Source organism: Simochromis diagramma, unplaced genomic scaffold, assembly GCF_900408965.1.
Source record: "Simochromis diagramma unplaced genomic scaffold, fSimDia1.1 OVJJ01000321.1, whole genome shotgun sequence".
In the NCBI taxonomy this organism is placed as follows: domain Eukaryota; kingdom Metazoa; phylum Chordata; class Actinopteri; order Cichliformes; family Cichlidae; genus Simochromis; species Simochromis diagramma.
In genome coordinates, this window is record NW_024386772.1 from 13,513,058 (window position 1) to 13,525,518 (window position 12,461).

Below are 12,461 nucleotides of genomic sequence, written 5' to 3' on the forward strand. Positions count from 1 at the left end.
GGTTGTGGTATCTCTGGGCACATCGCTGTGAAAGAACAACTCTGCAACACAGACATTGAGCTGTTAGCATCCGTGGAGGCAGCCTGTGACTCTCTGTGGTCCGCAGACTGCAAACGCAATCTCCGAGAGCTCTTCTTCTAATATCAGGGGACTTTAATCATGTCTCGCTGGACTCCACACTGCCCACCTTCACCCAGTATGTGACCTGCCCCACCGTAGGCAATAAAACATTGTACTTAATGTATGCCAATGAAAAAGTGGCATACAGTTCATCACCTCCCCCTGCCCAGGGAAGATCCGATCGTAACCGAGTGCGTCTTGTCCCTGTGTGCAGCCCTTCCCAGCCAACATGTATATATGGGCCCCACCTGGTTTTTGCTCGGGCTGGATGGGTACCATATGGGCATGGGCTCAAACTGGGCTTTTTGTATGGGGCCTACTTGGGTTCTTCACATTAAACCCATATGGGCAATGCCAAGTGGGCACTTTTAGTAGGTCCTAGCTGGGTCAAACATGGGAAACACTTAACTTGGTCCAAAATGGGAAACACATGTAGGACCCACTTGGGTTTTCCACCTGGGATAGACATGGGCAAACACAGTAATTTAAGGATAGGCTGTTGTTGTGTGCCCCAGGTGGGGCAAAGTGAGGTAATCAATATATGTTTTTAGCACTGATAACACAGGTGGGGCCCACCAGGTCAAACTATATGGGTCACACATGGGCAAATGCAAGTCAGACCCTGAAAACATGTCTATGTGGGCCCCAGGTGGGGCAAATGTGAGGTAGTCAAATATATATTTTAGCACTGATGACACACGTGGGGCCCACATGGTCAAACTATATGGGTGGCACATGGGCAAATGCAAGTCAGACCCTGAAAACATGTCTATGTGGGCCCCATATGGGTTATGTTAAGTTAATATGGGCATATATTTTACGTGGGCTCAAGATTGTTTAGTATATATGGGACCCACTTGGGTTTATCACATGAAACCCATATGGGCAATGCCAAGTGGGCACTTTTAGTAGGTCCTAGCTGGGTCAAACATGGGAAACACTTAACTTGGTCCAAAATGGGAAACACATGTAGGACCCACTTGGGTTTTCCACCTGGGATAGACATGGGCAAACACAGTAATTTAAGGATAGGCTGTTGTTGTGTGCCCCAGGTGGGGCAAAGTGAGGTAATCAATATATGTTTTAGTATCAATGACACAGGTGGGGCCCACCTGGTCAAACTAAATGGGTCACACATGGGCAAATGCAAGTCAGACCCTGAAAACATGTCTATGTGGGCCCCAGGTGGGGCAAAGTGAGGTAATCAATATATTTTTTTAGCACTGATGACATAGGTGGGGCCCACCTGGTCAAACTATATAGGTGGCACATGGGCAAATGCAAGTCAGACCCTGAAAACATGTCTATGTGGGCCCCAGGTGGGGCAAAGTGAGGTAATCAATATATATTTTTAGCACTGATGACATAGGTGGGGCCCACCTGGTCAAACTATATGGGTCACACATGGGCAAATGCAAGTCAGACCCTGAAAACATGTCTATGTGGGCCCCAGGTGGGTTATGTTAAGTTAATATGGGCATATATTTTATGTGGGCTCAAGATTGTTTAGTATATATGGGACCCACTTAGGTTTCTCACATTAAAGCCATATGGGCAAAACCAAGTGGAAACATATAGTAGGTCCTGGCTGGGTCAAACATGGGAAACACTTCACTTGGTCCAAAATGGGAAACACATGTAGGACCCACTTGGGTTTTTCACATGGGTTAGATATGTGCTAACATAGTCTTTTAAAGAAAAGCTGTTTTTGTGTGCCCCAGGTGGGGCAAAGTGAGGTAATCAATATATGTTTTTAGCACTGATAACATAGGTGGGGCCCACCTGGTCAAACTATATGGGTCACACATGGGCAAATGCAAGTCAGACCCTGAAAACATGTCTATGTGGGCCCCATATGGGTTATGTTAAGTTAATATGGGCATATATTTTACGTGGGCTCAAGATTGTTTAGTATATATGGGACCCACTTGGGTTTATCACATTAAAGCCATATGGGCAAAACCAAGTGGAAACATATAGTAGGTCCTGGCTGGGTCAAACATGGGAAACACTTCACTTTTGAAAAATGTCTTAATGATGGCGTTGAAAAATCCAAACGTTCATACGGAGAAAAACTCAAGAACTTCTTGTATCACGTATGTATTTTAAATCTAGTTGTAACAAAACAACAGATTTTACATGAATATGTGTTTAAATAATTCTGTTTTGTGTTTTAGGGAAAGAACAGTGGTTTTTGCAGGGTACTGAAGTGTGTCGTTGAGAATGGTGGCGTGCACAAACCAAAAAAAGGGACCCTAATAAATCTTAACATGAAGTTGGCTTTATGTCTGACTGACAGCATTGATGAAAAATTCAGAGAGATCTTCCCGTAAGAAAAGACAAGCTCTAAACAGTCACATAATATTATTCAAGATAATTTATAACATATAAACTTGCCAACTCTGCCATTAATAACCACAATGTTTATATGTTTTAGAAATGACTCAGAACGTGGAGCATTTAATGGAGTCATCAATGAATTTTCTCTTAACACTGATTCTCTGATTGAAAAGTACAAAAGTGCTGAACTGCAGTTCAGGTTTCTCAAGACAGAGGTAAGAGATGAAACTTTCCTGTCTAAACTAATGGACAGTAAATGGAAAAAAAATGTATTATGACTTGATGTGATTTTAAAATGATTTTCATCCATATTTCATGTTTTTTCTCTAAGGAAGAAAAAATTAAGGCAAAACTGAACAGAATGATGCGGAAACAGAAGAAAAGAGTTTACAGCAGTCTGACAGAGACAATTGAAGACATTATGGAAGAAGGCTACAAGAGTAAGAAATAAGATCAGAGCATCACTACTTACCACAAACACATAGTTATATTTAACACTATATGGCATGAGAAATCTGATTGGAGTTTTCTGTCTTATTGTAGAGGCTGCAGAATTTGAAGGAGATGGCATGCTGTACTGCATGAGGGAGACTATTAAGAACCATGTGCACTCAAATAAGGACATGTTTGAGCAGGCAAAAAATACCATGTTGGAGAAGTTGCACAGTTTGATGGTTTGTCATGTTTTATGAAGAAATATGATTACCATATTTTGTTATAATTCACCCAAAGGCTTTTTCTATGTTTAGCTGGAATAGACTTATACAAAAATGTATGTTCAATTTATATTTTTAATGCATTTTGAGAAACTTCTAAATGTCATTGTATTTGACTTTAACACATTTTGATCTGTGATAAGTAATTACAATTTCTAAAATAGGTAAACATCCTGGAGATTCTGGAGAAAATTATGAAGGAATCCATTGAAAGTTCATTTAAAACTGATGGGAGCTCACTCCCAGGTAAACAGGATAGTTTGCTGTAATTACATTTGATAATGCGTCCTTCCTTTTCACTTTATCTTTACAGTCTTGCACCTGATAGCACAGTCTGTTTACCTTTCTGTCTATCTATTTTTTAATTAACTTATAAATTACTGAGTGACCCTGCTACTGTGGCGGGAAACAATTAAAAAATATTTTGTTTTTCAGATGTTTCAACAGAGCTTGAGATGGTGAAGAAATATTATGATCAACTTGCAGCAACTCCAGACGATGAAACATCACTTGGTAAATCCTTAAATGTCATCATCAGTATTACATTAAATGTTTTAAATTCAAACAATTGTCCTAAAGAATCCTAAATGCTCCTACGTGACCTCTTTCATTATATTCCATTTGCATATGTGCAAATGGAATAAAAATGAATTTACCCCCCCACCCAATCCTCCCTTAGTTATGCTGCTGGGGGATTCCCATGGTGCATTGAGTATTTCTTCTTCAGTCACCTTTCTCACTCACTATGTGTTAACAGACCTCTCTGCATTGAATCATAGCTGTTATTAACCTCTGTCTCTCTTCCACAGCATGTTGTTATCCCGTCTTCCTTCTCTTACCCCAACCGGTCGCATATATAAATAAAATTGAAAATGGAATAGTAATAATTAAGAATTTTTAAAAAAGTGTTCATGTTCATCCAACATTGTTTCATGCCTTTATTATTCGTACATGGCCAGCATGTGGCAGCATATAATAAAACCTATGGTGATATTTTCAATCTAAGAACCTTAATGTAGTTTGGCAACTTTTCCTAATGTTCCTGGCTCCATAATATAGTTATTTTTCTGTTTGCCTAAGAAGTGAAAGAACCCTGGTTTAATCCTAATTAGCAGCACAAATTCTTAACATATGAAGGTGTCTGTTGTGATGAGCTCTTGTGAAAAAGGGGAACAGCTGAAAGTATATTTTTCTCCCTTTTTTAATGTTTTTTTCCAGTGTATTTTAAGTATAGATGAAACTGTGTTTTTAACCTATAGTATTTGTAAACTTTAATCCCTTTGATTTATTTAAAAACAAACAAACAAAAAACTCCACTTCCTCTGAGGCAGGTTGTTACCTGCCTGCCAGCCACTCCCATCTGGGCTGCACAAACACCTCCTCTTCCTGCCTTTCTCAGTTCTCCGTTCTGCTTTTCCTGCACCCGCTTTAGTCATGTTGGATTTACATTTCTATTTTATGTATAGATGCAGTTGCAATTGTGCAGTCTGAGCCACACAGTTCCAGTTTTTTTTAACCGTATCTGTTTGTGGACTTTGCTCTTTGCTGGATTTCTTTCTTCTTGCTTGTTTCCTGTTTGTGTCTCACTGCTTCCCTCACATCTCCCTCAGCAGCCTTTTCCTGCGTTACTTCTAACAAAAGGTGAGCAGTTTGAACTTTTAATCTGAATTTAATATCAGTGTCTCTGATTATATATGCATTAAAGAAGAAGCTGGTCACAAATGTCTAACCTGTAAAGCAGTACTGTCTGGTTAAATATTGCATTTTATATTTCAGTTTCATTTCTTGGTCATGGATGATTTCGTAAGAACCAAACTGGTTGAATGGGGGCTAAATGAGTGGGTGGAGAAATTTAAAGGTAAAGTATTAATGTGAATCTGTGATGGGTACAGATATTGATCCTGATGTGATCTGTTAACTGTAAAACAGCTCATAGATCTGTGCCGATTGCTTTTTCACTCATTTAACAAGAATTTCTGAAGCAAGTTGAGAATAAACTTTATCTCTGCAACTTTATTGTTTCTTACAGATGAACAAATCGATGCTGAAAGTCTGTGTGAGCTTGATGATCGAGAAATTGATAATTTGATCACAAAAGCTGGACCAAGAGTGAAATTCAAGAAGAGACTCAAGCTGTTAAAGGTATGGAAGCCCCAAACGCAATTTCATTGTTCTCTGACAATGACAATAAATACTTAAAGTTCAAAGTTCAAAAGTAATTAAGTTTTTTTTAAAACAATTATTGCTATTTTAGTGTACAGAGGGGAATTTTTTTTTTTTTTGAATTATCTGGATATTAAAAAAATTACTTGCAGTAATATTATATAATGTAATTTTTGTTAGCTCTTGACTAAGATGGATTTACAGTGTTTTTACTGTTGTAGGAAGAACAAAACACAAATCAAGAAACTGTCATTTCTTTTCAAGTAAGTTACAAACTGTTTTGTTGCCTTGAGATTTAGTATCTATACGAGAAATACAGTTTTTAATACATGTTTAAGAGGTTAATATTAAACACTGCTTTGCACGTTTTATCAACAGTGTGAACAGGAGCATGAAGAAGCAGCTGATTTGGTTCAGGTACGGATTATACTGAACTTCAGTTATTTGGGCCAATATATATAAATATATATAAATATATATTTATGCTTAGCCAGCAGTTTTAAATTTCCCTCAGTGTCACCTGTTCTGGCTGTCCTTACTGGTGTCTCTAGGTTCACTTGTGTCAGAACAGAATCACCAATCACCAGAGTTTGATCCCTGGCGGGTGTTTCGAAAAGTGGGGAAAAACAGTTAGACACATGAATGGGTTGGTGGTTTACCGGGGGCATCTGTTTAAGACTATGGTTCCTCCTCACCATCACATAGTCATCTTGTTTCCCCGACTGTTCGGGACAATCTGCCAGAGAGAGCTAACGGGGCCTACGCTACCTTTGGCTGGACAGGCTACGGGGGCCTGGCTAGCTATGGGATTTTTAAGGGTGCGAAGCCAAGTCTCCAATTCTGTTATCCTGGCCTCCAGAGTTACAAATAGGGTACATCTAATGCAAGTATCATTATTGCTAAAGGAGGCCGAGGAGTAACTAAACATCTGACACAGAAAGTACACGAGGGACAGGTGAAGAGGCCATGCTGCTAATGAGTTGGCTATGGGGCAAGCTAAGCTAGTGAATCCCTGAAGACACAGTGAGTGAATACTGTGACTATAATTACTGAGTGAATACACAGAGAGTGTGTGAAGATTACATCTTGAAGTAAGTTATAAGTTTTTAATTAAATTGGCTACGCAGATAAGTTGCAAAAAATACCATTGTGTGTTGGAACCTCAGAGAGTGAACACCAAGTGACCCACTGGTGTTTGACAGTGTCTCACTGGCAGTAATTATTTGTGGAACAGTTTTATTAATTTTTAACTAACATAGATTTGAATTGTTTTGATTGTGGCAGTTAAAACGAAACTCGAATCAGGAAACAGTCATTTCTTTTCAAGTCAGTTTAAAACTGTTTTTTGTCCATATAACAAATACAATTTTAATACATGTTTAAAAGCTCAATATTCTACACCGCTTTGTACTTTTTATCAACAGTGTGAACAGGAGCATGAAGAAGCAGCTGGTCTGGTTCAGGTAAGGATTATACTGAATTTCAGACATTTAGGCCAACTACCTGAGACAAAGTAAAGCTCTGTTCTCTGGTCTACAGAGACTGAGCAGTCTCTACAGAAACCAATAAATAATGACTGAATCTAAAAACTTAATTCATAGGGGGTCGGGAAATATACATTTTGCCCTAGCTAGGGGATTCGTCAGCCATCTCTGTAGGTCTTCGTGACTGGAACTTAGCTATGCAAAAGAATTGTGTCGTAGGATCACAGATATTTACTAAGAAGAATGTAATTTATAATGTCTTCTTTATCAGCCTGCTGGTTGAATACATAACTGCATGTAAGTTTGTTGATTGTAAAACTTGTATGTTAGTGTCCTTTAAATGCTGTTAAAGAGCAATGCCAATGCAAATAGTAATAATGTCCTGTATAACTCATATTCATCCTCAGGTCTTGCCATCCACAAGTGATACAGGTGAGACACATGCATTGTATTTATTGTATCTCATATTAGTCTGTGTTTTAAAAGCACCAATATTTTTTTGCAGTCTACATAACTTTACTAAGAATAAATTACAATGCTGAGAGAAACACGTTTTTTGTTCTTATTTTTTTGTTTTTATCCAATCAGGAAAGAGAAAATCAGACCTTCAAAGTGACGCCAGCAGGTTGCAGTCACCAGCTAAGCGACAGCGTCTGTCTATGCCAGGATTTGCAGGTGTTTATGTTTCTTTCTAAACAGTGTCACAGTTTAAGACACTATAGGGTTAAATTTCTGTGCAGCACAATTTGTCCAACATGCCAGTTTCATCTTTGATGCTAGAAATTACTTTTTCTTTGGCCTGTTGTCAAAATTTAACAGTCACATGATGCATGGTATACTAAGTTTGATTGGTAAGTGGTCACATTATGATCCTGATATACTCTAATTCACAGGTTTGCTTTTTTTAAACACGAGATTTTACATTTTCTGTTTATTCTAGTCTATATTTCCTTCTAAATAGTTATTTTTCTTTCTTTGTCCACAGAATCAAACAGACTGTCTGATGTGAAAAGCATCATGACATTTGTACATGAAAGACTAAATGACCAAGACAAACTCAGTGCTTTCTTGAAGTGAGTACTATTAGTATTTTTTTCATATTTTGTAATGTATGGGCCTGGTTCCACTCCTGATCACGTGACAGTTTCACAAACAGATCAAAGAGAGATTGTTTTTAAAGAAAGCAAAAATGCAGAAAATGGCTGCAAACATCCTCAAGAGTCTTGACTCACACAAAAATAAGCAGTATATTCAGATAATCACAACAATTAAAATGATTCAGTCCATACACACTTTATGGATGTCACACTATTTACACCAAGATACAGTCACAGGAATGAGTAACTACATCGATGAGGATTTAGAATCACCAATTAAGCTAAACGCGGTAATTACACGTCTTTGGACTGTTGGAGAAAGCCGGAATCCTTGGAGAGAACCGAGGCAAACATGGAGATAACACGTAAACTCAAAACAAAAAGTCCCCCAGCCAGATGGTGGTGTGAGACAACTATGCCAAACATCATGCCACCGTGCTGCCTGTACATGAACCCTTTAGGTTCAGTATTCATCAATTTGTTTCTTGTGTCAGATTTTATAATGTGTTGGTTCTTTGTCTAGTTACTATTAAGTTATACTGCCGACATACAGCAGTACAAATATAGATGATGAAATAATTCAGTAGTAAAATAAAACTACATACAGTAAACAATTTGTATAAAACTGAAATATGTAGTAATAATTCATTGAATAATCACTACCATGATTATAATGCTCTTTTAAACTCTCAGTTTTAAAGCATGCTTAAAAATGTTTTCATGACTGAATCAATTAACCCATGTTTAAAATCTTGTTCAACAGGAAAAAGATCAGTGATTTGGAGACAGACAAGAGGGAGCTGGTTGGTGTCTTTGGTAAAACTGGGGCTGGAAAGAGCTCTTTGATAAATGCCATCATCAAAGAGAAGAATCTTTTACCCTCAGGAAGCATCAATGCCTGCACCTCAGTCATGATCAAAGTGGAAGCTAACAGAGATAGCTTAAAGTATGAGGCAGAAATTGAGTTCATCACAAAGGAGGTAAAATGAGTTCTGAAAGTTAGATTTTTACTTAAACCTATAACACGTGTTAGAGTCCAGTTCCTGCGGTTTAAGGTTGGGTACATACCTCAATAAATGGCTTGTCATCTATTTTTGTAGGAGTGGAACGATGAGTTGTGGTCATTTCGTCAGCTTCTTGGCAATAATAAAAATCAGGACAAGGAAGACGATGATTATCATGATGCTGTTGAAAAGCTGTCAGCACTGTATGGAGAAGACTGGAGAAGGTCCTTTGAAAACCTCATGGATCGCAAATATTTCAAAGAAATTCCAGAATTTCTCCAATCCAGGCGAAAGATTTTGACATGTGAATCAGTAAGACAAACTCATACTACTACTATAACAGACAGCCATGATAGACTACACACTGGGGATGCTGGGAAGGGCACACAGGTGAAACTAGGACAACCTGGACACAAAAGGGAACTGACCAAATTATCAGATTATGCTGAGATCCCAATATGCCATTTAGATGATCACATATCCAGAAAAAAAATCTGTTCTTGTAATAACTGTTGTTAACAGATCCCAAGACTGGTCCATTATGTAGAGCAGTGTTTCCCAACCACTCTGAGAAGTGATCAGGTGTGCCGTGGAAGACAACTACCTGCTCTAATTAAATGGGTTACCAACTGCTAGTAATACAGAAGAAGAAGAAGAAATTACATAATAGTCATGCTGTGAGTGAGACGACGCAGCACGTAATAACAACAGATAAATATTTGAAAAGAAAAAGTAGTAAATCTGACCTGGGTCCTGGAGAAAATTCCAACCCAGATGGAGGCCCTAGCATGAGTAGTGGTAGAAAGAAAGCTAAAAAGGTATATTGGAGACAAACCGAGCCAATTCCGCTATACCCGGTGCATGGAAAAATTATCAATATGGCTTTTGGACATTTTTGTTTGGTGGTGTGCCGTGTGATTTTTCTAATGTGAAATATGTGCCATGGCTCCAAAAGGTTGGGAAACACTGATGTAGAGCATGATTTATTTATCTTTTTAAATCGCAGTAAGAACCTTTACCTCTTCACACAACAGTGATCAGTTCCTTGTTTTAACCTACTTACCCTTTTTAAATCGCTCTTAAGAAATTCACTGCTGAGCAAAGTCAACAAAGATTCAATCAAAGTGGCCACAAACTTTATTAAATCAGTGCCTGACAGTCGGTTGCATCAGGAATGGCATAAAGTGGTGTAAAACCCTGACAGTCAAAACATGCCAAGTTATCCACTGTAGTGACCCCTTGCAAAAGTATATTATTAATGTCTCAAAGTGGTGGACAACTGTGCAAAATACACAGGTCAAGTAGTTTCTGCTAATAGTTATACTGGCTGTTGAGAACAAGAGTGTACTTAGTGTGATTTAAATAGAGAATAAAAAATAAAAAAAATCATATATATCTATTTTCATTTTCGTTTTGAATAATAATTAGGTACGTTCTTGAAAAAATCAAATGGTTGATTGTTCTAAAAAGGATTTCACATGACCTGATTTTTTATGTCTCTGACTTTTAATGGTTTTTGTAAAGCACTGTCTGCAAGGACTGAAATTAGACTGCACTGTTTTACTTTGAATATTTATTGCAGGCTAATGAACTCTCTGCAAAATGTGTCAAGTACACAAGAAGTGAGTCAAAACAAGGAGAAGGCAATGGAGGAAAAACATGGTTTTGGCCACTAGTGAAGTGTGTGACTGTCAGGGTGCCAAACAATCCTTTTCTCCAGCATGTCACACTTGTGGACCTTCCTGGAAATGGCGACTGTAACAAGAGCAGAGATCAGATGTGGAAAGGGGTAATTCACATTTACTGCTCTTTGCTTATACTGTGTTGTCAGTAAACAGTCATCTTTCTATTAAGCACTGAGACATGTTATTCTCTTTTCAGATAGTTGGAGATTGTTCTACTGTGTGGATTGTGACTGAAATTAATCGAGCAGCATCAGAGAAAGCAGCCTGGGGGATCCTGGAAGGTGTCAGTAGTCTGATTGGAAATGGTGGCGAATGTCAGCAAATTCACTTTATCTGCACCAAGTCTGATCTTGTTGATGATTCAGATGATCTGTAAGTAAACTTTGAATGCCGATCAACTACAGGGTGTTTCCATATAAGATCAATCCAGGCTAGACAAAGAATGAAGCACAGGGTTGAGCCTTTGTTGTAATTAATACAGAACATTTGGGTCAAAGGGAGTCTCAGAGGCAGACACAATTTTATAAAGTTTTGTGAGGATGGTGGAGTGAGTAATAAAGAGAGAGGGAGTGGAACAGCGGAGAGTGGGAAAGGCAGGGGAATTATTTTGTTCTAGAGGGACAGCAAGAGAGAAGAGGGCAAGCAATAACAGGAGAGCAGGAGAAGAAAGAGATGCAAATGACATCATGGCAGCTTTAATGTATGTTGCACATAATCTATGAGATTATAGGAAATCATGCATATCCTGGTCCTTACAGTCGAGTAATTCAACTATTTTACACTATAAAGCAAAAGTGCCATTACACTGTCCTTCAGCAACAAAGTTAAAATAGTTGCTGTGACAAAAAAAACCCATTTGTATGTGAGCATGTCAGCGTGTGGTGACATCACGATCCAAATAAACATGCTGGCCTTTCTCTGAGTGCTTTAAGAATAAATGGTACCAGTCTCCCATATTTGCGAGTTCGTTTGTTTTTTAAACAGTAAAAATAAACAAATAAAGTCATTAACCCTTTAAGACCTACCATAGAACCAAGTCCGCCAGAGCTTATCTTTATATTTTTACATGTTGTAGTGCCATTTTTGGGAGCATTTCAAGTTGCTATACATCAATACAACCATTATAGCCCAAATTTTAATAATATGTATGCATTAAGTCCATAGTAACTACATAAATTGCAAGAAAGTACAATAAAGTACAAAAAATTAAAATCGCTTTTGTTTTTTTTCCATATATTTCTTGTTAGAGACATTTAAGAAGTTTATCCCTCAAAACTGAAAATGCAAGAAGTAGCACAAAATAGTTTCCAACAACAGGAAAATTTATTTTGAGTGTCTTTATAGTTTTATTTTGAGATACACCAATTTTTATATACAGCAGGAAAAACGAAAATAAATATTATAATCCTAATTTGCAAAAAAACCCAGCATGTGCATCAAAATAAACTATTTCCAACAGTTCAGTTTGAGTTCTAAGCATCCCAGAAAGTATTCAGAAAAGCATAAAGTCAAACACGACTTTTAAAAACACCAATACAGGCTTATGAAGCCCCAAAGGTAAAAAAAAATTACATTATCCGCGAAATGACATCACTTCCGGTTCCGGGCACGTAATGGCGGACGTCCATTCCACGTCGGAAGTGTTTTGAATAGCTGATTGGATCGGCAAAGCGTGTTTCTGGAATATTATGTTTCTGTTGCTGCAAGTGCTTTTTATGCAATTTTTGCAAAGCTATATGTGGAAAGAAACCATGACCTAAGGCAAGCTGATGGTATAGCATATAAGTACAACTCCTCCGTTTTCATGTGAAAAAAAAATCATTGCGCTAGCCTATGTGGTTCCGGTTCTACA

At 37.9% G+C, this 12,461-nt stretch overlaps 2 protein-coding genes across 5 annotated transcripts in view; both read left to right on the forward strand.

Annotated features, from left to right (window-relative positions):
- Positions 1-919: 919 nt before the first annotated feature.
- Positions 920-3,763, forward strand: LOC120739287 (nuclear GTPase SLIP-GC-like). The gene is made up of 8 exons (XM_040041003.1): positions 920-1,573; positions 1,842-2,216; positions 2,298-2,449; positions 2,558-2,675; positions 2,792-2,900; positions 3,004-3,134; positions 3,341-3,422; positions 3,612-3,763. The coding sequence occupies exons 2-8, from the start codon at positions 2,073-2,075 to the stop codon at positions 3,761-3,763; spliced, it is 888 nt and encodes a 295-aa protein (XP_039896937.1). The 5' UTR covers positions 920-1,573; positions 1,842-2,072.
- Positions 3,764-4,560: 797 nt separating this feature from the next.
- The window catches only part of LOC120745395 (nuclear GTPase SLIP-GC-like), a 30,073-nt gene continuing 22,172 nt past the window's right edge, over positions 4,561-12,461 (forward strand). Inside the window, exons 1-8 of one of the 4 annotated variants that reach the window (XM_040050233.1) lie at positions 4,561-4,817; positions 4,953-5,034; positions 5,206-5,318; positions 5,561-5,602; positions 5,718-5,756; positions 6,764-6,802; positions 7,231-7,255; positions 7,412-7,498. In XM_040050233.1, the coding sequence (XP_039906167.1) occupies positions 4,968-5,034; positions 5,206-5,318; positions 5,561-5,602; positions 5,718-5,756; positions 6,764-6,802; positions 7,231-7,255; positions 7,412-7,498 (412 nt within the window). In that variant the 5' untranslated portion in view covers positions 4,561-4,817; positions 4,953-4,967. Of the gene's footprint in view, positions 4,818-4,952; positions 5,035-5,205; positions 5,319-5,560; positions 5,603-5,717; positions 5,757-5,837; positions 6,158-6,763; positions 6,803-7,230; positions 7,256-7,411; positions 7,499-12,461 lie in introns of those variants that run through there. The other 3 variants (XM_040050262.1, XM_040050236.1, XM_040050253.1) reach the window with 3 other exon arrangements.

Excerpts from the sequence above, each read along its gene's own strand:
- LOC120739287 (XM_040041003.1), top strand. The coding sequence starts at position 2,073 with ATGGGCAAAACCAAGTGGAAACATATAGTAGGTCCTGGCTGGGTCAAA. Across the intron at positions 2,901-3,003 it reads TATGGAAGAAGGCTACAAGA|AGGCTGCAGAATTTGAAGGA; the intron begins GTAAGAAATAAG and ends GTCTTATTGTAG. Across the intron at positions 3,135-3,340 it reads AGAAGTTGCACAGTTTGATG|GTAAACATCCTGGAGATTCT; the intron begins GTTTGTCATGTT and ends TTTCTAAAATAG.